General features: G+C 46.3%; 1 protein-coding gene across 7 annotated transcripts in view; it reads left to right on the top strand.

The window, feature by feature from the left end:
- RGS6 (regulator of G protein signaling 6) overlaps positions 1–26,577 on the top strand; it is a 297,223-nt gene extending 270,646 nt beyond the window's left edge. For 5 of the 7 annotated variants that reach the window (XM_069017520.1, XM_069017514.1, XM_069017515.1 and 2 more), the window contains one exon: positions 80–4,747. In XM_069017520.1, the coding sequence (XP_068873621.1) occupies positions 80–130 (51 nt within the window). In that variant the 3' untranslated portion in view covers positions 131–4,747. Of the gene's footprint in view, positions 1–79; positions 4,749–26,452 lie in introns of those variants that run through there. The other 2 variants (XM_069017516.1, XM_069017522.1) reach the window with 2 other exon arrangements.
- Positions 26,578–27,258: the final 681 nt, after the last annotated feature.

The raw sequence follows: 27,258 nt of genomic DNA, 5'->3' as shown, positions 1-27,258 counted from the left end.
CCCCTCACTCCCAGAGAAACCATCCCGTGACATCACTTACACCTCTGGGTCTCTTCTGTCTCTTTGTCCCTCCCTCCAGGGAAAGTCTCTGGCAAGCAAGCGCCTCACGGGCCTGATGCAGTCCTCCTGACAGCTCCAGCCAAGTGCCCCGTGGGAGAGACAGCTGGGACGGGGCATTTCAGGGAGAGCAGGTCCCTGCAGGGTAGACAGCCTGAGCAAGTGGAAGCAGACAGCCGCGCGCCAGTGGAGCACCTCTCTTCACAGTTTACAGCAACACTTCTCTGTCTGCACAGCTCCATAAGGACGCTGAGCTGTGTGCAGGTACTTTGTTTCCAACTGAGGTTTGGAGGAGCACATTTCACCATACACTGGAGGTTGACAAGGCGAGGGCTTGCTGTCTCGTTATTTAAGGAAACAGACCCAACCACAGCTTGGAGAAAGAAGAGCTGAGAGAGATCAGTATTTTTCCACATCTCTTCCTGGCACAAACGTGACTGTAATAAGATGGCGCTGCAATCTCGTTTGCTCCCTTTCGTGTGTGGCCGTCTGGATCCAATAAAATATCTGCTGGAAGCTGCTTCTCCTTTTCACAAAATCCCAAATGCATTTCTCCTGCAGATTCACTGACTTTAACTTTGTTTTTCTTTCCTATGTTTCTTCTCCTTTAAAGCAATGAAAAAACTAAAGGCACTATTTAAGTTCATCACTCATTGTCCTTCCAATAGCATGTAGCATGTCCAGAGATGATGGCCAGATCCTCAGCTGAAGTCAGGAGAGCAGGAGTGGTTTTCATCACCTGAGGATCTTCCCCCTTGAGTCAGACTCCGATCCTGGTGCAAATTCTCTGACGTCAGCGGAATCGTTCTGCACGTGCGCGTAGTGCAAATGTGATCAGACTCCGCCTGATGCTTTAAAAGCCATGTTTGAGATGTGCAATGCGCACACGAGAGCACACACACAAACACACACACACGGTACTTTAAAGTGAGTCGGTTTATATTTTATTTACTTTTCTATTTATTTAATGCTATTCTATTTTATTTAATTGCATACCTAATCAATGATGGATGTTCAAGCTTTTCTCCAAGCAAACCAAACCGGACTTCAGCTCTCCAATCAGAGAGGGCCAAAATCCATTCACGTATCCAGGGAAAGGCAACTCTGATGTGGGCAGGTGTCAAAATTCAGCCTACGGTGAGGAGGGAATTGATGGAGATGGGACCAGCAGAAGCAGGATGTGAATGGGCAGGGTGCTGGGTGCCAGGTGACCCTCCCTAAACAGTAGCACACCCAGCTGTGATATCATGCTCAGACAACTGACCCTGCTGAGAAACATCATTCTGAGAATGAAATGGTACCATTGGAGGAAATGAGCTTCCACTAAAACTCATCTGACCTACAGCCCATGAATGCAACAGCAAAAGATGACCCAGTAGCTTGTTTCAAACTGTTGGGGGTATGGAGGTTAGGATGAGGACAGGACTGAAGTGACTTTAATATAAAACCCACTTATACTAGCTGCAGATAGGAAAATGGCCTCCATTCACATACAGTACATTATCTATATATGAAGAGAATTTCAAGACTCAGCTGACATAGTACCACAAAACCTCCTATATTTTGTAAGCAGTTCAGATCTGAAGCATACATGAAACTAGACATTTCTTGGTCTTCTTCACTCATGCCAAGGCAAACTGGCTTTTTGTACAGGTAGTAGAAACTGCTATATAGCTACAAGTCTGCATTCCTACCTAGGCAAAACCATCTAGTTAAGTAGAGAGCTGGCTATCAACAACATTCACTTCTGACACAAGTATTATTCTAATATCTAAGGCCTATGTATGCGAAAAAACATGCCAGCATAGTTTCTGTCAGAAAAAGGACCTTCCTCTTTGCCCATGACAGCTCTCATTCTGGTATCTCTTTTCTTTCCTGCAGAAAAGTCCTAATATCAATTATACCTAAGGTCCATACACCTGCATGAATGTACAGTAGAATACTGAGTATGATGTTTGTTCTTTACACATGCCTATACCCTAAACAGCCTGCTGTCTGAGGCCTTCAGACCAAACTCATCCTCTATATACATGACACACAAGTGAGTTCCAGGACTGCATAACCACCATGAATGTCCCGGACATTCATGTGGTCCCCTGCCTCTGAAGAGGACATTTTGTCCCCTCTAAACTGTCACGTAGCTGTCCTTGCAGGACCCATTTGTCCTCTGTTGCCCACCCAGCTAAAAGGTCCCCTTGGGAAATAGCAGGTCTTTGTATAATAAGCTCACTTGTCCATTCATGCATATGCATATGTGTCCCCTTGGTCATCCCTACGAAAATGCAGAGGTCATCTCTTCTCAGAGCCTTGTCGATGGTGTTTTTATCTCTGTCAAACCCGCCAGTGCCATGCATCACTGGAGCTCTGTAAGCCAACAGCTGCTCGCACTCTGAGCTACTCTGCTGCCAGTGCTGCCCAGCCACAAGGCATTTCCCATGGGAGGTCTGTCTTTTGAACCCTCAAACTGGTCTGCAGAGCATTCCTGAGGAAGATGTACATATGAAACATGAAACTGGTGTGTAGCAAGGAGCAAGGATGGTAAAGTGGTACACGTGGGTCTCTGCTTTGCAGTGAGTTCCTGACACTGGAGAGGTTGTCTCCTGGGGGAAGGATGGGGTAACTCCATGGAGGTGTCCTGCAGCATGGGGGCATATGTGGGCAGGACTGGAGGATGCTGGCAGGTGATGGGAAAGGTGGAATTTGGGTTATGGTCTGTGCAGGGAGCAGAAATGCCATACTTTAACTTGGGGATGGGCTGCTGCTCTGTGAGCAACGCACTCTGCTCTGTCTTTCAGCTTTATTCCTGCAGGATGGTCATGTTGGCTGCCACAGTATTTTGCCTGTGGGGAATATTCCGTGTTTGAACAGTTGAGCGCATGGAGGGAATTCTTACAGACACGGAGAGCATGCATATGGGCGTGCATCAGGGGGCCTGGATGCTGAACAGCTTGCTATTTAAATGCACACTCGTGCAAACTAATCTGCTCAGCAATGGCTAGCTGAGCGGACAGAGCTTCATATCCTCTGGAGGGAAGAAAACTCTGCTCTTCATTTCCTGACTAAATTTCTCCAAAACAAACATGAGAGTAGACAAGGCCTTCTCCTGGGAATATGTATGAACTGTTCTTCATAAGTCTTTTACTTCACATATGGTGATACTAACATGTAACTAGTTCCACATGAACTGCATCCTTGAATTATTGCTTTTTAATGACGTTGCTTATTCCAAGTGATGCTACTCTTGTATACCCAACAGTATTCCATTGAGCATTGCAAGCAGTAATCTGCTACTTTGTAAGTGTCCACTGTCTTCCAACTACCTCGTCATGCTGAAGATGAGTTAGGAAATCAGCTTTCCACCTCTGTTTATGTTCTAAATGGCATCAATTCAAGGAAAGACAGCCTGGAAAGCTTTTACAATGTCCATGCTGTACAAGCTAGCTACAAAACTTCCCATACTTACAAGGCTATGGCTGTGAAATATGGCTGTGCACTGTTATTTGGATAATAGAGTATCCAGAGTATTCATGGCTATTGTGGCAAAACAGCAGCAGGACAAGCACTAGGAAAGGTTCAACAAGCCAGTGTAGACAGCGTTAGGCTGAAGCAAATGGATTAATGTACTCTCAGTATAACTCAGCACTAACATCCCATAGAGTACTGTAATAAAATGGTAGCAGGGCAGCCATAAAAAGTGGCAGTAAGCTGACATAATAATACCAGAATAAATGTAGCAATAAGGTAACACAGGCCGCTGCAGTAAAGTAGCATTTTGATAATGCAGCAATAAGACACAACAGGATGCTGCAGTAAATTAGTTTGGGGAATAAGGCAGTAATAACAGCGTGTGTGGACAAACAGTGGTACATTTGTACCAGGTACTGCAGCAATAAAGATAACACAAGGTGTCCTAGTAATAAGTTACTACAGTAACAACACCATGATGCACTGTAAAGTTATATCAGGATGCTTCCATGCTGCAGTCAAATCCTACAAGAGGTGGTAGTAGACAATGAAGACAAAATATACCCCATTTCAGACTGCAGAACTTGAATCAGTTTTCTGCACCATAACCCAAATTTTGGAATGATCTCAGCAATACCAATCCTCTCATTCCCACTTTCAAGGAAGCTGAGGCAAGACTGTTCCCCCATCCAGGCTATTATTTTGGTCTGAAAATACAAAATTGACTCATTGTCTCTTCAGCCAAATTGTCACAGACTGTGGTGAAGTTCTTTGTTTAGTCCTACTCAGGTGAAACCCTGGTGGTTTTGGTAAGTTCTTTGCCTTCGAAAGGATTTGGCTCTCTCGTCTTCTGGCATGGGTGATGCTTTTAGCCTAAAATTATTTCTGTTTTGGGTGGGAGAAGGGGAACCCAGGTACAGAACATCTGACTGTACCAGTCTGTTTCCTAAAATGCACAAATAAATGGAGCATCCTGGAAAAGTCAAAGCAACAAGGACCAAATCTCTTCTGTCTGTCATGCACTCATGCACACAAGAATAATCCTCCTGGAATCAGTGCAAGGCCTGGATGCATCCATGGGCAGGCCTTGGCCTAACCCTGTTCTCAGTGTCTCCAGCAGAGTGACAGAAGCAGTGTGTCTCTCCTTTCCTGCTTTTCTGTTTTGTTTTTTTTTTTTTTAATCTAACCTCACCCTCTGTATAAAATGGCCTTAGAAAAAAATTTGTTCGCCATAACACAATATGCAGCATGATGGGCAAAGAATAGGTCTGTCCAAGGAATTTGCTGTCTTTGTACTCTTCAGTAGAGAGGTAAAGCATTCTGAAAAATAACCACTGTTATACTTGATAATCATCAGGCATAAGAGTTTAGTCAGAGCATCTACATCAACAAGAAGACTTGAGTGGAGTGTGTGTGCTAGATAACAAGATGGTCTCCTGGGAAAAGGATGTAAATAGGGCACCACTGCAGAGTCTTGACTAGCAAGAGTAGCTCACAGCTTCACAAGTCCCAACGGATACAAATTTTCTGCCACATCTTTCTGACCCTTTGCACAACGACTTTGCTTTCCCTTTATGTGGCTTCCTCTGTCTCTAGCTGACTGCTCAGTTCAAGTTTGGAGCAGTGCTCTGATACACCTTGGCTTGGCTCTTGCCTTAAACTCCTTGGCTTGCTTTTATTGTAGTTTAATGATTAAGCAGGATTATTAAAGTAGGGCTCACAGTAGGGTAAGATAGGCTAGGTTATCATGATTACATCGATTAAGCTGTGAGCAATTTTGCAGCTTCTCAGCACTGTTTATTACCTGAGACGGAGAGCAAGCGACGTGGCTGCTCAGCAGAACAGTGAGCTGGTGAACAATACACTATCTTCATGCCCACACGTACTTTGAACTTACTGCTGAGGAGAAATGCTTTGTAGTGAGAAAAGTAATCTCATGGCAGGGGAGAGTCAGACCTGATCAACTTTTTCATGTGATACAGATTTTGCTTTGCCAGCCCCTAACATCTGCAAAGCTTGCAGCTAAAAGCCAGCAACCTCCTAATCCTGCTGCTAAGCTTTGGAAACAAGCTTTTCAAAGGCTGTCTTTACACAGCAATGCTATTACTTGAAGCCTTTTAATGTGAATTTATGGCTATTGCCACAAGTGTCAGTGTAGTTGCCCTCTGTATTTGCAATAGGAAATAGTGGATTCACCCCACACAGAGGGTGGATGTTAGTGGGCAGAATTTAGGGATTTACCAGTGCATTCCTGTCTGGGGGACCCAGAAGACATGCTGAAACATCTCATCTGGCAGAGGACAGCTCTCTTGAGGGCAATGGAATTGTTCCTTGGATATTGCTATCTGTCAGCAGAGATGCTAAACTGAGCTTCTCTCTCTCATCTTTGGGGACTTAAACTATGCCATCCTTACATAAATAGTAGGTGACAGCTAGCCCTGAGCAGCACCTTCTATGGGTGGACTAGGAACTGGAGTAGTGTGGACTGGGATTTCAGGAGTGGTTGTTTCCTTTTGGATCCTCAACAGTATTTCTTATGTCCATCCATGTGCAGGTTATTCCCACAAGCTGCACAGCTTCACAGCCCAGAACTATGGGTGTCTGGTTCTTGCCATGGTTCTGCATGAGCCTCATGCCACGTGGATTAAGCCACAGCAGATAAAAAAAATATTTAATGATGCTTTATACAATGCATCATTTCTCCTAAAAGCATCTGGGATTCTGAAATTGCTCTCTGAGGGTCATTTGGGGCCAAAGGAGGCACAGTGGGGTTTTCCTCTACAAGGGGAAAAAATCTGAAGGGCCTCTTGCCCCTGTGGTGTGACTTGGAGGCAGCCAGAGCTTCTTCTCCACAAGGCCACATCCCGTTGCCAGCAGAGAGCAAGACGCAGGGAGGGTGGAGGGGGCCGGGAACAGTGGCGGTGGGTGGAGGGGCGCTCCAGAGGGCAGGTCAGGTGGGCTCTGTGGGTCTGTGCTGCGTGTGGGGACACGGGCACCATCCTGCAGTGACCCCGGACTGGAAGAGCAGCGGGGCCGGGACTGGACGGCGCTGCCGTCGAGTGTATCTGGGCTCGCACAGGCACGGAGCCGCTCAGGAGCTGGGCCTGGGCCGCCCGCGGACAGGGCCCGCAGCCAGCTGGCCGGGCCGGGCCGCAGCTGCGGCGCTGCGGGAGCGGGGCCCGGCTGCCTCGCCCGCGGGCCTTAACCCTTCCCGTGGAGCCTCATCGTATCCAGCCGCATAGACAGTGTCCAGCCGCAGCGAACAGCGAAAACAAAGGCTGCGCGCCGAGCTTGGAAGCTCTGTCCCATGCCGGGGGGTGCAAAAAGCACCTGGTTCCCTGCAGCACACATCCGTGCTGCTCAGTGACCCTCATTCCGCAACCTCTGGCACCAACACCCGAGGCATGGCTGTGCTCCTCCCAAATTAGCCGGAAAGCCGCGCATCAGCAAGCTGGGTGCACTGCTTCACAGGAGAACAAGAGCTGGGGCTCTATGGTTTGGAAGGTCCCAGAGCCGAGCAGTGTTTGCAACCCAAGCTCTCCTCACCAGCAAGGCCAGGCCATGCCCACCTGCAGAGCCTGGAGGTGTGACTGCCAGCGACCCTGCTCGAGGGCTGTGCTGCTTCACAGACGTGCCTGTTGACCCCTCCATGGGAGCTCAGAGCTGCTGGGCTTACATCCTTTGGAGCATCTCTGTTTTTTGTGTGCCACTTGTCTTTGCAGGATGTGTAAAATTTGCTGGGTTTGCAGCAAGGGACCAGTACAGGCCATGGAAATCATTACCTTCCTTAACTAGACCCCGTGCTTAGTGCACACAGAGTCCATCGTTAATATCTTGGGAATCAGACTCAGAAAGTTGCAATGTGCAGTCCCTTGTCTTGCTTGACAGGCTTATTTGCTTTGTGTGTTTGCCTTCAAGCCATCCTGCAGCACTGCTCATCAGAGCAACAGCGCTCCTCCACCCATCATGCTGCCAGCACACCACATCGCCATTGCCCTGGATCTTCCCCACATCCCCTTGCTTCAGCATCTGCAGTTCTCAGCTGCCTTTCCTTAACTCTGATGCCCTCTTAGAGAGGCTGGTCTGTACAAATAATGAAGGGATTGTCAAACTAATATTTTCCTATGAAAGCTGTCAGAAGAATCAGTCTCTTCACTAAAAGAAACACTCCTCAAGGGCTGCAATGTGCAAGGCTACTGATGCACTTTTGCATCAGTACTTTTGCATCAGATACACACCCCTCACCCCACTTTTTCAATAAAAGTGCTTCCTGAGCTCAGGCAGTGGCAGCACCTTGGCAAAAGCAAGTTTCTAGCATTTGTCTGCATACTGTGTTCAAGACTGCTTGGCTGAACTATCACCTCTGGGACAGCTGGAATCTCTGACACCATTTTCTTTATGTTTGTCTGTCAGTGCAGCTGCATATTTGTTTATACATATGGTAGCAGGGAAGGCTGCAAAACCATCCCTCAGCTGATGCCTGATACCATATGTTAGGTCCTCCATGCCAGGACACAGACAGATTTGGGGCATGGTCTGGAAGAATCAAGCTAACTAGAGCTTTCCACAGTCTTAAGAAAGTTTGTCTTGCCGGTATCCTCAGCCAGCCCTGTACATATACTCTCATATAAACACATGGGGAAAAAAATGTCTTTTTGTGCTTAGTATGATGGATCATCCACTGGGGGCCACTTGCAAGCCCTATCTTGTAGCTAAACTCCTGAGCTTCTGCCTGTCATGCATTTTGGATAGGTAGCACCCTACCCAAAAATGCCTGTCCTTCTGTGATAACCTGCTTCTGGACATGGAGATGCTCTGCCATGATGCTGAACTTCTCAGCTGTACCCTGCCTTCCCCTGTGCAAAACTGCCCTCACAGCCAGAGCTGAGCAGAGCTTAGCTGCCTTCTGCCATCCTTTAATTAGACAACTGTCAGAGCTTTATGAAAAGCAGCACAGCAAACCACAGACTTCTAAAATGTGGAAGCAGTGTCAAGAGCAGTGCTAGAGCTATCTGCATCAAATAGGAAATTAAATTGGTAGTGTGGGTTTTCTCCTTCTCACCTGGGGTATTATTGACCTGATGAATATGGTGGAGATTCTGCATCACTCTAGCAGTGGTTTGGGGGTGACCTTTCTTCTCATCTGCCAAAGCTTTGAGGTCTCTAATGGGTCACAGGGAAGATGTGTGTGGCTGCAGGTGGAGGGACCTGGATCAGCATCCTTCCCTTGGCTCCCTGCCTGACTGTCAGGGCATCACTGGATCCCACTCTCGTGGGACTTGGCCTTCCCTCCCTGACTTTCTCTTTTGACCCAGCAAGCAGTTCCCAGAAAACAGTAAAGTTACTGTATTAAGGTGATCCTGCCTTCACTGTCTCTTTGTTTCTGGGGAGTCTTAAGCAAATCAGGTTGCAGAGTATACACAGAACACCACAGTCTCTATGTTAAATGAAAGGACAGTCCAAATGGAGAGAGAGGGCAAGAGAAAAAGCTCTATGTTTGCATTCATCTCTGACATGATGGATTCCCCCTTCCTGGAAGCAGCCTTGGCATAAATAAAGCCAGGAAAGGCTTTTATGCAAGAACTCCCTTCACTACCAATAGTCCTGGAGTCATAGATAATAAAAGACCTGGCAGCTCATCTTCCACTGCTCCCTTTAATCAGCAGGATTTTCCCTACTGAATATTCACCGAGGTTGCTTTATCTAGCACACCTCTGAAACCTCAGTGGATGGGACCTTAGCAGATGCCCTCAGGAACACATTTTTCTATACTCTAAACATTTACTGCAAGGAAAAAAAAAGTCTGAAATACAACATAAAATGTCATCTCGGAGTAAGTTTAAAAACAGGGAGAGCCATCTGTAGGCCACAAATAGCAAAGGTGTTTAGCACAATAGATTTTTTTTTCCCAGAGTATTTCCCTTAATGTATTTTTTGCACAGTCTTGAGCTTATTGCAGTTCATATCAACATCCATTCCTCATCATGAAAAGTGTGGATATTTGTGGACTGTCATGTCTCTTTTCAGCCTTATCCCCACCTCCAACTGTAATGGCTGAGGCTTTTCTCATATGCCAGTTTCTCAAAGACTGCTATCGATTTTGCTGCCTTTGTCTTTCTTTAAAAGATCACTCAGGAAAAACATAGTGATGTGAAAACAGAAGGGCTGTGCTTGTCTGTACGGCACAATTACCCACTCATTTGCATAAGTGAGGTATCATCCTGGCATTGTGCTCTTCATGGAAAACTACATGCATGTGTCACACATGTTGTGGTGTAACATATTTGTTAAATCTGTTTATTCCACATCTTTGACCACTTTACCTATCTTCATCCCACACTGCCATCTGTTCTGTGGCTACCACCCCCCATCCACTCTCCTGAGTACCTGTGGAGGGCTGCCAGGAAAATGGTTCCTCCTTTTCTTGCCAAATTTGGAATTTCAGTTGCAAATTCACCCTAGCAAGAGTGCCAAGGGGAGACAGAGTCAATGCCAAACCCACTGTAGCTTTCCTGTTGGGCACATTTTCAATTCTGTCACAGTAGCTGAAAAGGGGAGCTGACTCCCATCAGAACGGGGTCGTGCCAAACACTGCAAGAGGAGTCAGCAGTTGTGCCCAGTCCAGGAAGGGCAGGTCATCAAAGGCTTTAAAACTGTAAAATCTGTAGTGTCTGAAAAGAATCCTATTATTGACATACATGACATTCTCAAAACCCTGCATATTTGTCTTCACAGAAACAAGTGCACCTGGCTGCAGAGTGAAGGTCTTTTTGAAAACAGTTCCAATAAAACATGTTAAAGCCATCTACATCACTCCTGGAATCGTTTTTCCACAGAAAGGTCTTGTGTAATATCCACAGAGAATTTTTGTTTGCATGTAATACAACCATTCTGCAGTCATGTTAGGAGAAAGCTTCATATGACACTGCTATGTAAAGTATTAACCATCATGCTTGGTCAATACATACACATGAACACAGGCAGATATTTCCAAAATCAATGGAAATGTTGACATGGACTTTGTATGCACAAGTTCCCCATAAAATAAGACAAATGTGTTTTTTCCTATAGTGTGTCCTGCAGGAGTTCTTGCAGGAAGATACTGTGTGCTCCCCTTGGTGCTGCACAAGCACTGCAGCCAGGCAGAGACATTGCTGAGATTCCCGGCCTGCTCCGGGTGACTCATCCCAGCCAAGCAGTTGTGTGGGGGTGCACTTGAAATTATCCTGTTTACTCATTCTCCTGGAAGACCACAGGAGCACCCACTGCAGTGGGGTCTCTGCCAGCAACAGATACAGCAGAGGGAGCAGAGTTTCACTTGGTACAGCAGACTTCACCTCAGCAGGGCAGAAATAGCTGATGGAAGATCCCCATGGAAGAGGAGGTTGAGAAAGGTCCCAGTGAGTCAGTCCCCTTCCCACTTTCTCTGTCCCCATCCTTGGAGGCAGGGACCCGCTGATGAGCTGGTGGCTCAGAAAGCCCTTTGATCTTTGTGGCCTGCTGCCTTCTCACCATCTCAGCTCCCTTGAGGCTGCTGAGCTCCTTCTTTTGTAAATCTTGGCCATCACCTCCTGCCTCTCCAGCATGCTTGGATAACAGCCTGGAATACAGGATCATTTCCTTAAGATACCACTTCCATCAGGGGTGCAATTCATGATTGTCACAGAGGAGGATACCATCATCCATAGTAGGCTCATTGCTGCTCACAACAGTGATGATGGGGGACTTGAAAATGCAGTCAGAGCACAAGAGCACAAAGTGTTAACCTCAAACATGCTGAAGACAACCTGTCCCTGCCTCTGCCACATCCTGAGAGTTCACATACCAGCTGACCTCCTTGGTCAGGTGGAGGCCATGCACCAATTCCGTGATTTTATGGGGAACTTCAAAGCATGGTGCAGAGTCTGTGTGGGCCCAGTGGAGGGTGAATTTGCTCCCAACAGGAAGCATTTTCCATCCCCTCAGCTAAGCTGTAAATTTAAAAGCAAACACAAATTGCAGCTGGCTGTTTTCAACATCACATGCCAAAGAACTGTCAGGGTCCGTGATACCACGCAGAAGTAGTGCCCAATATTAGAGATGGAAAATTAATTTCTATTAGCCTATGAGCTTGTCATTCCTGGGCAGAGATATTTTTGACGAACTCTGTTTCTTCTGATGTTAACAATTACCTGCAAATAGACTGCATTATCTCCAAGACTTATTCACTCTTTGAATATCATTGCCAAATATTTACTTGCCAGACAGTTATTCCTGGGGAAATTGTTAATCTGCATCTCATTCACAGGGTTTGCTACCGACATTGGATAGTTGAAGTGTGAGGAACTTTGTTTAGTTTTTCTTGGACATTCAGGCCCCCTGGTATTGTCTCTGACACCCAAGAATATGGATTCAACTGTTACAGTGGGGTTTGCTCAGTCTTTCTCTGATACTTGTTTTAATTCTACCTTCCATAAACATTCTTCTTTCTAAGTCAAGTTCTAATTCAGAATATTTCTGGAAAGAAAAGGGATGTGAACACAGTCCAACCTAAATCACTGTTTGTGTATTTGCTGAAAAACTGTAGTCAGTGTCAGTCTCTGTGCTCCAGACGTGGGTGATATACAGGGCTGTATCCAGCTGCAGGGTAGGTGCCTACAGTATTTATGCAGCTAAAACTTCCATGAAAGTTGTTGAGTCTCCTTGTTTGGGCAAAATCAGCAAGCCTGTATTTCAGCCTTGCCACCCAGCTGTTTTTTCATTCGGACAGATAATTGTATCTTAAGGCTACTAGAAAGAGCCAATCCATAATTAAAAGGCTGCTGGGTTTAATGTACAGGCCTACCACTCACTTTAAAGGTATAGAATAAATCAAACTGCATTTTCTTGCCGCTGGCTAGCACTTTATTTCTTTGAGAGCTGGCACCACTCCAACACTAAATTTTTAGGTGGAAAAGAGCAATTGCTGGCCCCCTGGACCTCATGGAAAAGGTGGTTCATTATTAAAAAAAAAACCAAAAAAAAAAAAAAAAAAAAAAAAAAAAAAAAAAACAGAACAGAAAACCCCCCCATCCTATCTGTTAAAAACAAGTAAAATATCAGGGATCTCAATAATTTCTCTTGTTTTATTCCATCTATCCATCCATCCATCCATCTACACTCCACTCAAACTTAGGATAGGCACTTAAGAAGGAAAAGAACCTGTTCTCTCAGCATCTTGAGGAAAAGCACGTTTTCCTTAAGTTTCTTTGGAGTTAATTCCACATGTGTGCTAATCTGTTTGTGTGTCTGACTAAGAGCTATTTCGTAGCTATGTGCACGTACTGCTCCTGTTTTACTGGAACAGCCAAAACTGACTTTGGGTATCGGATCAATTCCTGCTCCTATTTGTTACACCAGTCATTAAGGGTTGTAAGGGGATGTAAGATACAGTTTTAATTACTGTTGTGCTGAACCAGCAGCTGAGCTCTTGACACTGCGATCAAGTTAAGTTTCAAATAAAAGGCTGAGACCCATGGCCCTTCCCTGGCAGAGCTTCTTCTGGCTGACCTAGACCTGCTTGGTTCCCAAAAGGACATGGCAAATGCTTTTGTTAGTACAGTCCTACAGCCCTACCCCACTTACCTGTAGTAGCTGTGAACCTGAGCTCCCCCTGCAGAGGAGCATATGCCTTTCTCCTCCCTGTAGTTAGGAACAGCTATGTTTTTGTCTTGATCTCTAAAATATATATGCTCGTTGTAAATTAGGAGAGCTTTCACAGAGACTCCACCAGAAGGCCACCAGACTACATGGCTGTTGGATGGTGGAGCTAACTTACTTGTGAATGTGGAGGATGCAGACAATAGAGCTGATGGCACAGCTGACTGGAAAAATGAGAGGAGCAGTACACCCAGAGTGACCAGTTCCCCAAAACTGGAAGTATATAAGCAGACTGCTGTAAATTAATGGTAAAGAAAGAATGGTGTGTAATTTCCTTAGCAGTGGAGGCAGCATGTCTTCTGGAAGCTTCCCTTACCCTGGGCATATGGAAGGACTTGCCACAACTGCATGTTGCAGTGAGAATATGAATGGAAGTATTTCTACAGAGTGTGCACATAACCTCTTTAGGCTCTTTCATGAACCCCCCCCAGCAAGGCACCTGCTTTCTTCTTCCTAGAAGGGGAGCCTCTCCCGTTTTTTAATGTATTAAGCATTAGGCAGAACTAAAATGGCAAATCCTCCTCTCCATACTAGTGAAGGTGTCACCCAGTTTTCACGTGACAAGTCCCCACCTGGAGGTAGTGCCACTCTCCATGGTTCCTGGTTTTCCTTGAGCTTCATTGGTGAGGCAATATCTAGCCCTCCTTGTCTTTGAGGATCAGCACTCACAGGTATCTAGAAAATACCTGTGTGTTTGCAGGGCTTCCACAATGATGCCAGCTGCACAGCCTTTGATGCCAGGAAGGCAGAGGGTGTGATTCTCAGGTTAGCTCCCTAGTGATGGCACATGTAGTGACAAGACTGTGTCTGCACACACTAAAACATTTAAAACCCTTATTTGGTTGACATACACTCTCTGGCAACATGATTTCAAAGAGGTTCTGACTAGAAATTTGTGGTTTATTGGCTGCAATGCAACCAACTCATTTCCTCAAGCCCTCTGTGAAGGCAGCAGGCACTGAACCTTCCTTTCCAAATTTCCCTATAAGAAGTAATATATTTAATATTACTAAAACATCAGTATTTGAAAAGTTTCATAATTAAATGTTTTTTACTGGTGTGTGCAAATAATTTCACTCCCTGTGGACCAATGTACTTGTTATTGTTCACCCCAGAAGGAGGGCATGACTGGATCCTGTAGAGCTGGACCGTGTGTTATGTACCAGCTGAATACAGCCAATATGAAGAGTGGCCTTCTTTCCTGTGCATACATCAACTGGCTGGTGGCAGAGGTTGCTACAAGAATGCACATTGGTACATTGGCATTGGTACAAGAATGTACTCTGCAGCAACAGGCCCACAGCCTGGATTAGCCAGATTTATGAAATCATAATTTGATTTAGGAGTCTGTGTCCTGGAATATAGCAAACTCCTAAAATGGAGATTGTGATTGTGGACACTTTTGTATAATCAGAGCTTCAACTGTGCTGTAGGTGATGGAGCAATATTTGTTTCACCTGAGCATCCTGGAGGAGGTTGTGAGAGATGATCTGTAGATGCTGTTTGGGTGCCTGTGCTACCTGAACCACCTAACAAAGTCTGGCCTCTCAAAGTCCTGTTCTGCTATGCTCTCTCTTCCCTGTGGAAGTATTTCAAACAAGAAGCTGCTTATTATTTCTGAGGTTGTCCTTAGGGTGATTAATCTGTTTATTCTTTTAGAGGAATAAACTTAGCCCAGTTGGAGGTTGACACAGATTTAGGGAGTTCCTCTGAATAAGTGGCACAGGTTTCCAAGGAGGTACAGAGATCAGTTAAATCCTAAATAAAAGTTGTGTCAGTGGCACCACTGCTTATGCAAAAAACCTGTGCCAGATCTCACCACCTTTCACACATTCCCCCCCCCCCCTCCAAATCACAAACACAAGCTGGCAAATTATGTGAGAAGCTGTGCAGGAAAAAAATGACATTCAGGTAGTGGTCCAGATGGTGCCAATTTTGAGGAAGACATGTAAGTGCATAATTGAGCCCTGCACGCTCCGAGGCATGAAGGGCAGTCCACTGCTACCAGCACAGGGAACCAGCAGAGCAGCAGCCACACATGAGGCATGGGGGGGAGGCCCAGACAAGAAGTTTAGCAGGAAACTTCACTGCAAAAACATCTGATTTATATTTCCTTATCCTTCTAGTTTTCCACTGGTTTCCTCTTGCCTAAGGAGGCACTTTTACTTGTTCACATCTTTGTCCAGCTGCAGCTGTAAGACAGCCCATAGTGGGGGTCAGCATTAATGTTCCTGCTGCCTCACAGCAGCCAGGCAGGGCATCAGCTTGAAGTCTGCACTCATCCTAAGTGCTTCATCCTTCCTTTCCCTCCTCTCCCTCAAACATACTGCATCCACATTCCCACCCAAAAAGGAGCATGGGACTTCTGAATGGGTCAGTGAGAAGCAAAAACCACGTTTGGAGTTTCACATCCAAGCAGAAAGCCAGCTAAATGAGGAGCTGACGTGGTACCAAACCAGAAGCCACCATTTCTGCAAAACCCTTGTAAATAATGTAGAGATGAAGTTCCAGGAAGGAAATTAAAAGCACACAGGGAGACTGGAGGATTCCTCAGTGTGGGTGCCCACTTCACTGGGCCTTTTCCCATCCAGTTGCTCTTGCAAGTAGGCAACACATGTCTGAGTGAGAAAATAAGGGTGCTTACATTTTTGTAAGAGAAAAGGTGAGAATTTGACTAAAGTTATAGTAAAAATAGGAAAATCTCAGCAAATGCAGTGGAGGAAGCCAATGCTCCGGGGCTCAGCCTCCTGTGGCTCTGATCCTAACCCAGTAACTTTTCTCCACAGACAGGAGTTCATTTCTGGTCTGAAGCTTCATTGTGCTTCCTTATGTGTCCTGTCATGTCTGCGTGGCTAATAGCGAGGTCTAGGAGTAAAAGGCATTCAAGAACAAATTTGGTTTTTTAAGTGCAGCCACTCTTTCACCCTCTGCCTCTGTTGGAACAAGAGACACCATTCAGTAGGATAGACAAAGCACTTCCTTCCTAAGTAGGAGAAGGAAGTTCAGTCAAGGTAGGAATAGTTCACTTTCACTAGGAAATAAAGAAATCTTGAAATTCTGCTTCTCAGATTACTTGAAAAGCATACTTAAAAAAAAAATAAACAAGGAGGTTATCACTTAACTAAGGTGTTGATTATTGTCAGCAAGTTCGTGAAAAGATAAATCACTTGCTCCTCTTCTGGTTGCCACCATGGCTCACTCAATCTGTCATCTTTGCTGAGTTTGGTTAACTCATCTCATAGTCACTCAGGAATGAGCAATGATATGGAAAAATGCAGCATGTAATGGAAACTGTGACCTGTCACCTCATGTGGGCTGGTGCCAAGGAGGCTGCTAATTATAGCCTGACATGTAAATACTCCTGGAAGATGATTGTACTTATTTGGACTAGTGCAATATTAATTAAAGACTTTGATTATTTCTGAGATAGACTTTGGGAAGGACGGGGAGGTGTTGTCAAGGGAATTAACCTTTTAATTGCTGGGAATAAAGTTGTCCTCTTCAGAAACTGCAGCAGAAGGCTATGTTCCTCCTTCTTTTCTCTGTCCTTCTGTCTTTGACCTACTCTTTTGAGAGCTCCCATCATTTTTCTGCTTGCTCTTGCTCTCCCCTGGCTCTGTGCCTCTGCCACTTCCTCAAGATCATAACTCACTTGCCTCCTTGAGCAGGGAGAAACCTAAATGGCAGGGATAAGGAAGAGCTTCTGGCAGGGAACCAGGGTGGTTCTTGTCTGAGCCACAGCCCCTGGCCATCCAGCCTTCTACACTCACAAAATTTCTAACCCAGAAACAGCCTGCTTCCAGCTCCTACATTGGGTTCCCCATGCAAGTACCAACATAAAATCGTGGCTCAAGCTGCCCGGAGATAGGAGAGGGAAAGGAAAGCTGGTGCAACCCAGAGGAGCCGGGACCACCTCAGCAAAAAACTACTGAAAACTTCAGTGGGTTCAGAAACATCAGGACAAGATGCCACTGCCTGTCTGACTCATCCCTAGGAGTAAAGAAACAGCAGTGGCATTGCATAGCAGAGACAATTACAAGAACAGGAGATGTGGTGGAGCCAAGGAAAATACGCTTGGCTTTTTACTTCGTGCAAGACACAAAGCTAAGCTCAGGCTCAGCTGCAGGCTGTCTGGGACTGATGAATGTTTCATAGGGGGCCTGGGTTTAAAGGGAGCCCAGGGCTGCCTTACAAGCAAGTCCACACAGGTGGAGGCAGGCTGCAGTCAGCACTGGTCCAGGGTGTTGGGCAGAGCAGCTCAGCATGGAGCTTGGCTTCCCAGCAAGCCTCAGGCCACATTTCCCATGAGCTTGTTGTTACCTTCTGAACAGCTCAACAGGAGGTGTTGAGCTGTTGAGTCCAGCAGTATCTTTCAGTGACCTTGGGGACAGTGTTTTCCAGCAAGTCCTGCATTTAAAGTGAGCCAAAGCTTTGTATTGAATGACTCCTCTGTTACACTGTGGCCTTGGGACAGTCACATGTTTGTGCATTCAGCACAAACTGAACCTGCTGTTCCTGTGCCACTCTTGAGGCACACCACAGTCTCCCTCAGTCTCTTTCTCTGCTGAGTGCCTGGGCAGTTTTCCCTGCTTTGCACATGTGCAGCACCAAAAAAGCAGGCAGCATGCAGGAGCTGAAGTCTTGCACCTCCCAGGGGTTTTGTGCCTGGAGGAGGTCCTGCTCATTTACACATGGCCAAACAGGCACCTGGCACTGTTCTGACAGTACCAAAACCAACTCTTCTGGTTTTCATCAACGTACTTGAGTGGGAGTACTGAGGGGGAGCTCAACCCGTGCCTCTGCAGAGAGCATCACAGCTCTGCTTTACCCAGGAAACAACCCTGGTCTCCTGTTCATCTTTTCATTATAGTTTGTAGGATTGGGGAATTCAAGCTCTTGTCTGGAGCAGACTAGTAAGAGATGGTTGTGGGTCAGAGCTGCCAATAATGCCACTAATGCACTCTCAAGGACTCTCTACAGCTGCACAGCATCGTCTTCAAGATGAGGGGAAAGGACAAGTGTTATTTCTGCCCCAGGAAGGCAGAAGACATTAAATCAACATACTGAGAGCTGATGAGAAACAATAGAGGCACCAGGACAGCACAGAGAAAGGGAGAGTTATGAGACCTTGGTGCTGTGGGCCCAAGAGGCACAGGGACATGCATGCTAATTTCTCCTTTCTCCTGCAGTCCTGAGGACTACTGCATGCTGCTGGGCCATCCACTCTGTAAAAGCAGTGCTGCTGGGAAAGAATGGTGCTGTGCTACTGCCAGCTGTACCCCTGCGAGAGGTGGAGTGCCAAGTTCCCCTGCTGTGGCAGGATTTCCAGCAAGGGGACGTGCTAGGGGATGCCCTGGCTGAGGGATGGCTGCAGACTTCTCTCCCCTCACCCCTGCAGGAGGCACAAGCCCTGGAGGCTGTTGCCAGGGAGGGGGACACATTTCCGTGCAGGCAGCAGAAGCTCTCCCTCTGGATTGCAGCTTTGCCAACACCCAAGGCAAAGGGCACAGAACTGCTCCCTCACATTGTTTTGAAGAGTTCAGCTCTTGCTCCAGACAATTTCCTTGGGGTGTATTCCCTGGGCAGCAGTGCCTTCATCAATACCCCCTTGAAAACACTGAAGAAGTGCAGGTTCTTCATGGTTTGTATGTGAGTGAGAGCAGGATGAAACATGGGAAACCAGTACAGGCCAAAAACAAAAGCCCAGGCTCAGAAGGAGGTGAAGAAACACCAGGCATAAGCTTGGAGATGCCGTGCTAATCCTAAATGCCTCAGATGGGGAGGTGGAAGGGAAGAAAGGTTTTTTTCACATAGTCCTTTTCAGGGAAGAGCAGACTGAGTTCAATGGCTAGACTTGAAGTTAAAGGGTTACAGCCTCTCATGGAGGCAAGTGAAAACAAATTGATCAAAGCTGCCATTTTTTACCGATACTTTCTTTGTTCAGAGGCACTAGCCACTCTTCATGCTGATTGTCTCACTGCATAATCACCATCGGCAGCTTCCCTCACCCTCTCCTAAAGATCCTTTTGCATGGATTTTTCCTTTGCAAATGCATTTCCGGGGACAATAAGAAAGTTGCAGCATAAATTAAACAAGATGCCTGGAGACTCTGAATCAAAAATAATGTAGAGGAATCCTGAGTGAGAGGGGAAGAAAGAGGAAAGCTAGATGCAGTGCCTGCCTGCTGGCTTCTCCCTTGCCACACTCACACCAATTAAGTGTAGCAGCACAGACAGGGTGGCCAGGGGAGCACCTTTGTGCGCAGATGCTAATTTGTTCGCAGGCTGCGGCACACAATTAGTGAAAGTGCTGCTCTACACATTCCCAAAACCAAAGAAGGAATATTTGGGGGCACAGAGAGTGGAAAGGGTACACACATGCCTGGATCAACAGCAAGCTGGATTTAGGGAAGATTTCTCTAAAACAGGTACTGTTCACCTGGCACTTGCCATCAGGATCACCAGGCACTACAAATTTAAGTCCTCTTTTGTAATTCAAAACTGTATGCTGCCATTACAAAATAAGCAGAGGGGAGAAGAAACTTCTAAAGGCAGATGAAAGAAGTGCAGGGGCATTGAACTTAAATCCAGGAGAAATGGGCCTCACAAGTCTTACACAGAGTCCTAATGTCAATACGGTAGAGACGGGACAAGAGGATACCTGTTTTTGTAGTAAAATACTGGGTTTAGCTGTGACAGGTGGATGGATGGATAGATGGATGAATGGATGCATGGACGGAGAGTCAGACTGCTGTTTCTCTACTCCCTCCCTGCTCTTTTCCCTTTATTAGCTTAAATGTTGGGTTTTTTTAAAGGATAGGAGCACGCAGAAATTAAATGCTCACTCTCAAAATGAAGCTGACATGAGCCTCTGGCTTTGAGGATGGATTAGTTTTGAAGGCATAGTAGGCACAAAATGAGGCCGGTGAGGGCTGGCGGTGGAATTCCCAGTAGGGACAGGTTCTTTTAAAACACAGATTAAACAGGGAGGAAATGCACAGCGTATGAATATGAATTGATGCTGGGCCTTGCCTGGTCTCGCTTCATTTGATAAAGCGCATTTCCTTATTGCATGTCAATTATTTACATTATTTAAATATGTATCATCAGATGAACACGTCAGCCCTGAAACAGATACACAAATGCACACAGAAACACACACGTGCACCAGAGCATGAGGCAAGGAATCACACACCAGTTCATGGAGCAGATAATGAGCGGACACTCCTGTGCTCGGTGGGTTGTGAGGCACAGGCACCCCTCTGCCCAGTCCCTGATGCATTCCTTGTGCTGCCCCTGCAGAAGACTCGGCTCTCCTCAGAGTAATTTGAATGCAGGCTCTGCTCAGCGCCGCGGGAATGTCAGCACCCCACAGGAGCCCTGCTCCTCAGTGGTGCCTCTGCTAATCTCTGGTACGTGGAACTGCTTGTCTGAGAGATAGTTATTCCTCTTTCATCTGCACAAGTTCACAGCAAAGGAAGCACAGGAGAGCTACATTTAAATTAGATAAAATCCCTGTGCCAAACGATTCTCCAAAGTTAGTGTTATTAGTAAAGATGTTAGTTGTCGATATCGCACTGTTCCGGCCTCTACCAATGTATAAAATCCTGCTCTGAATTCTCCTGAAACAAAGTTGTTTTTCTTATGTGATTCCCATTCTTACAAGGAATTTCTGCCCATGGCTTCTCAGGTGTACGGCACAGGTTTGCAGCAAGCACTGCCAGCTCTCAGTTCTGCTGTTTGCCTCTAACTCATGAGGCAAAGTAAAGCTCTACTCTGAATACCCTGACCAGTCATCAGACAAAATGTGGACCCAAATTTGCAGTTTGACTTGGCAGCATGGCCTGGCTACAGAAGGAGTAAAAGTTTTCCAAGAGCCATTTGTGCTCTCTGCACAAAGGCAGAGAGCGTTGTGCACAGCTCTTGAAACACTGAAGGTTAGGGCAAGGTTGAACTATGGATATATGGACAGGCCCAAGACAAAAAGTGGATTCTCCTGAGCTTTTCACTGTGTGATTCCTCTCCCCCAGGCTCCTCCCAGCTCTGAGAAAGTTCAGAACAACAGGGATGTTGACTGGAGTTAGCTAGGTCTGGCGAAATGTTCCTAAAAGAGCAAGTAGGCTGTGGTATAACAGGTAATTTTGCTGATAATTTTACTAGCAAAAGAAGAACTAAACATTTCTCTCAGCACAAAATTTGATGGGTCAGATTTTTGGCAGGTGTGAAGCAGCATAGCAGACTCAGTGGAGGTACTCCAGTATGAACCAGCTGAGGTGTTTCCCAGAAAAGCTGACCGAGGCAATTCCATTTCCCCCTATGCTCTCAGCCTGCTGCTGCCCACCGTGACAGGGGCTGCAGCAGCAGCCTGGGGAGCAGCCAGGCATCCTTGACCAAAACAGCAAACCCAAGGAAGCACTGCGCAGCAGGTACAGGTGATTTGCATAATCGACACGAAGCAGCATCCTGCTGTACAAATCCTCTCCCTCCAGTCAGGTAATCTTCCATTCCCATCTTCATCCTGCAGTCTCTTTGCTCCTACTTTCCATCCTGTTAAGCTTCCTCCTACTCACCCATCGCCATCCTTCGTTCCCACTCAGGCCCTCAGCTTCTCTTCACACCAGGAACCCAATACCTCCACTGCATCTCTGCACCTCTCTGCTCTTCCAGCCACCTACCTACCACTCCCACAGGCAGAAAGAAGATCCTTGAGAAATGAGGACACTTAACTAGCTGAAATGGAAAGGAAGGGAAGGGGGAGACTTTCAAATGGTTATTAGCCATCTGAGCAGCCTGCCAAACCCCTCAAGGGACATTGCAACAAAATCTGTTGCTAGAGAAACCTACCTAGAGGCTGCAGCCATTGGTTTTGATGGCAGCAAGGTGACAGTCACGTGTAGTGTCTCAAAACACAAGGCTTTTCCTGGAACTGAGCACTCAGCCTAGCCACAGTGGTGGCTGTTCTCCCCAAGCACAAGAAAAGCTCTCTGTGCTCCTGAGATCAACCCAGGAAGTGATACTAGAGGCATACTGGGTAAAACATTTGAAAAAAAAACAATTAAAAAAACAAACAAACAAAAAAACCCCCTAAAAACTAACAATAACACAACCATTTATGCTTCAAATTCTGTGCAGCTACAGCAGACCAGATCTAGAGCCAGCATGCATCTCTCTACCTCTCTGTCTCTGTCAGTGGGCATCTCTGCCTGCTGGCGCTCAGCGCCTGAAAACAGCTGGTGTGTGCCCATTTGTTGCACTGACATCTGTCCACAGCCACCTCCTTCAGCTGGAGAAACTCAACTCCTGTTCATAAATAATTGCCCAAGCAGATGCTGGCAGGTCTGGAGAAAAGAACTCAGGAAGGTCACAGAGCAAATGCAGAGCCTCCTGCAGAGTGTAGATGTGTCATGCTCCATGTCTGTCTCCAGGGCCTTACTGGGGCATAACTCCCTCACCACCAGGGGTGGTAACATGCTCAAGTCTCCCACTCCTTGTACAAAATACAGAGACAGGATGGGATGACCTCCACTGCACCTGGTAGTGCCATGGGAAAGCAGCCCTGGACCATGCCATCCCCTGGTTGAGGAGCAGAGGCTGGTGCTGTCCCAGGAAGATGCCAAAGGACAGCATGGCCCTTGCTGTGAGGGTCATGTGGTGTCCTACATCAGAGAAGGTTGGTCCATGGTAGTAAGATCTGCCACCTTCTCCTGTCTCCCTATCAGAGCCTCTCAGGTAGCAGGAAGAGGAGATCTCCTGCAGATTAAATGCCTCTGTTTCTCTTCTCATCACCTGAACTGCCATTAGTTCAGATCAGTTTGAGCTCCTCTGTGGCCTTTTGTCACTGTCCTTTCTTTTAAAAGCACTCCCAAGGCTCCTGCTGCTCAGGGAAGCTGCTGGGGCTGGCCAGGAGCAGGATCTGACAGGGCCTTATGGTGGGGTGGGGCAGTTGGCACTGGAGAGACCAGCCTGAGGACTCCTGCCTGCTGCCTGTGTTTTGGGCAGGAGCCCACAAGCCTGAGCCTTTCTTAGGCAGAAGAAATAGAGACCCTTGCTTCTGGGTTCCATGCCAGTGCTGCTCAGCAGCTCAGCCCAGCTCTCTGGCTGGCAGAAGCACAGGGGATTAAATACACCATCATGTGTAAATCCTGTGTTTAAACAAATAATTCTCTCAGAATAACAGGCAGGCTTTTCCACATGAAGCAAAGCTGACACCTGACTCTTCACCTGACTTCTCCCAGGAGAATATTTTAATGAGGTCCACAGCTGTAATATCACACAGAGAACATTAACAATGCTAATTACCTAAAGTTTAGCCCATGAATACTCAAACAACCATACCTTGGAGACGAATTGTTGTTTTGGCCCAAACGAGGCACCAATGGCTTGCACCGATGGCTTGCAAAGTGAATCAAGGCTTGTGAGAGCATCAGAGACAGTGTTAGGCACACAGAGCTGGCAAGGCAGCCTCCACAGCAGGGGTGGTAAATAAAACAGGTGCCTGGACAGAAGGCAATCTGAGATTGCAGAGAGAAATTGCCTTCAGGTGGCCAAATCCCTCCTGAGAAAGCACAAAAGGTGTTGATAGGTCTCTCAGCATCATCTCATACAGGATCTGTGCAGAGAAAAGGGGGGGAATATTGAAGGAATTCTTTGCCAGGCAGCTGTGGCTGGCACCAACTGAGCCTGGCACTGTGCTAGGAGAAGCCAGAAGTCCACACAGATATGCAATGTGTGAGCAAGGTCTTGCCTGGAAGAGATCCAGGGCCTTTGCTTTGCGCCATATGCGCAGCCATCCTGCAGCTTCAGGTCACCACGGAGGTGCCCGGGTGTGCAAAGACGAGTGCTCTGAACCCACCAGCTCTGTGTGCTGTGCCCCCAGTGCCAGAGCTCTGTCTGCAGCACCATAAACACAGCAATGTGTGCTCTGCTGCATGGAGCTCAGCTGCCACCTCAGCCTTCAGCCCTTCATCACAAACGCTGCAGGGCAAGGCACAACAAGGACCATCGTGCAGCAAAGGAGGCTCGGTCCACCCAGGTGTCTCTTGGAGGGAGATGGGAATTTTGAGCAGTCTGTGTTGCTCAGCTCTAATTGAGCACAAAAACATCACATGGCAGGCAATAGCCCATTAGCAACACTGCATGCTGAGGGGCCTTTTAATTATTTTTGTGTTCCCAGAGGACTACAGAATGCTCTTCGTAAGCATGGCGTGGGAATGCCAATTAGGTGGCCTCCAGCCCTGCTAGACAAGGTCTGGTCACATCACCTTGCGTCACAGGCTGAACCCTGCCCTCCATTTTCTCCCCAAGTCTGCCGTTCTCTGCCATGAAATATTTATTAAAGGGAACTGCTGCCTGTCGCAAATGGTGATTCTCCTGTCTCCTTGCCAAGGTCAGGCTGCTGGGGAGGTACCTTTGCTCTCCATAGCTTCTCTTTGAGACTGATGTGTCTTTCTTCCATTCAGCACAGACAGACAGCCTTGGGAAGGAGGCTCTTTCAATTCCTATGGGTTCTTATTTCCCAGGAATAAGGTGGGCATGTAAACAAATCACTAAAGCAGAGGCTGTGCAACAGTGAGCTACTGTGGTATCAGAACAGATAGATGCACTAGGCCATTTCAGGAACACGTAATAAAAAGCCACTAAATCAATTTCTGCTGTGATGAAGAGCCACCTTCAGTCCTTGCAGTCACTGTTGTATCTTCTCAGGAAGCTTCTAGAGATGAAATCCTAGTCCAGCAGAAGAAGACGGGAGGTTCACCCTCTACTGATGTAGTGCTAGGTTTGCACCCACCTGCAATTTAGCTGTGGTTTGCTGAATTTGGATTTACTGTTTCATGGGGCTTTTGTACCAGAAAAATGGTGAAGGCTTCAACCACAAGCTGTTTGATTATCTTTTATCAACTGTAGTGAATGAAATAAGCAGGCACAACTTAACTTGCTCAAGGAACTGTGGTTGAAGTGTCAAATAGATTTTCTCCTGCTATGGACAGATACTAAAGGGGTAGGAAAATATATCCGAGATCAGGGATAAATCTATTAAAATAAGATATGAGAACCAAAGTATGGGATTGCCTGTGGAGGTAACTGTCCCTAATAGTGACCTCTAAAGGAGGTTTGTGGGCCAAAAATATGAGGACCAAGGTGCATATAGAGCATGCACCCCACAGCTGGGCTGTGCCCACTCAGCTGCAGGGAGCCAGATGCTTCAGTACATCTGGGGCTGGAAGTGCAGCTTGTTCTTTGTGGCGGCTGGTTCCTGGCAAACCTGCAAACCTGCCTCTCCTTTGCCATCTCTCTTGACAGCCAGTGAGTCCCAGCACACTTGTTCTCTCCTTGCATGGCAGCTGTCCCACAGTGCCAGTGCTTTCTTGCTGTCCCCTGTGCCTGTTCTTGCTTTTTGGGTGTGTGCTGGGCTGTGGGGATGGGAGGGTGGGAGTATGGAGAAGCTGCAAACACTACCCAGCACAGGACCACATCACAGATTTATGCAGAGACTTAATGATGTTTTCTGTTTTGTCTTTTTTTTTTTTTTCTCCCTTCCTAGTTATTCCTAACATTTTACTTGCTTTTTTGACACCTGCTCAGCCTTGACCTGTCATTTTCTCAGAATTAGCGATGATGCTGAGATCATTTTCCCGTGCAGTGATGGCTGATTTAGAGCCCCTCATTATGCATGTATAATTAGGGTGGTTTTTTTCCCCAGAAGCATTACTGTGCATTTATCGACAGTAGATTTCATCTGTCATTTTACAACCCAGTTCCTCATTATCATGAAAAACTTCACAGTCGACTTTTGTTTTGACTGCCCAGAACAGTTTTTTATTCTCAGTAAACTTCTCACCTCACTTTTCCTCTTCTTTTCCAAATCACTTTTTCAAAGATTAAAAAATACATGTCCATCTTAGATTTTTGGGTAATTTTTCTTCATCTGTGAAAACATATTGTTTATTTACACCTTTTGCTCTACTATTACAAATTCTTTGTGTCTTTTATTGGAACCACTCCACTGGCAATGATACTATTATTCAATAGCATTGCACTGAAAAAAGTGGGGACAGACATTACAGAAATAAAACAAGTAGCAGTCCCATTTTTAGGACTTAGCAGACAAGGTATATTTGTTTTGATCTGTGATTTTAATTATCTTGTAAATTCCCATCAGTAAATTTCATCTCTCACTGTATGTAGTATGTAATATAGCTTGCTTTTTTTTTTTTTTTAATGCACCCATTTCAAAGTTCATTATGCCATTCCAGAGACTAATGCTGATAAAATCCTCATCTGAATTCAAGATATTGGCAGAAAGACTAACTCCTCAAGTCTCTGGCACCAAGGTAACGTCATAAATCCATAGGAAACCAGATTTCATTACTTCCCTTGGTCGTGCAATTAATTGTTTGCTCTGGCATTGAGCACCTGAACATGGCTTTGGGCAGCAGGAAAACCAGAGGTATTTTAATGTTGCTCCTCTGCTGTGTTTTACTTGATTTTTGTCTCAGGATTATGAGATGCCAGGGATGTAAAACAGCTACCGGGAAGATAACAGCTGCCAGAAACACAGCCTTCTGGTTTGTACTTTGAGCTGTGCATACTGTGTAGAGTTAAAAAAAATAGTGCTTAGAATAATTTAAAGCAGAAATCTGTTTAGTTCCTTCAAAATAACCCGTGCTTGGTTTAATAGATGCTGGATTAATTGCGTGCTGTCTGAGAGCTTTTGTTCCCCTCCAGAGTGGCTGTGGTCTGTGCCACAGAGGTGAATGCTACTCTACTGTATGGCAAATTTGACATTGAAGGGCTCTTTGTAGAAATAAGACTGCCATTCTCTCCCATTGTCCCTTTGATTAAACAGTGCCAGCAAAAGAGACAGTTTTGATGGTTGTTTTCATATTATGGGCATCTGGCTACTAAGAGCTGGGCTGAGATCACCAAATCACAAGCTGCTTTAGAGATGTCTGTTTATGCACGCTGATCCCACAGTGATGTGATCCAGAAAAGTATTTGGATATGCACATTGGGGGGGGCAGGGAGGAGAGAGAAACAATTTCTGGGATGTGTGGTGAGG

Source organism: Aphelocoma coerulescens, chromosome 5 (assembly GCF_041296385.1).
Source record: "Aphelocoma coerulescens isolate FSJ_1873_10779 chromosome 5, UR_Acoe_1.0, whole genome shotgun sequence".
Taxonomy (NCBI): Eukaryota; Metazoa; Chordata; class Aves; order Passeriformes; family Corvidae; genus Aphelocoma; species Aphelocoma coerulescens.
Note: the sequence above shows the minus strand (reverse complement) of the source record. Positions and strands in the feature narration are given on the sequence as shown.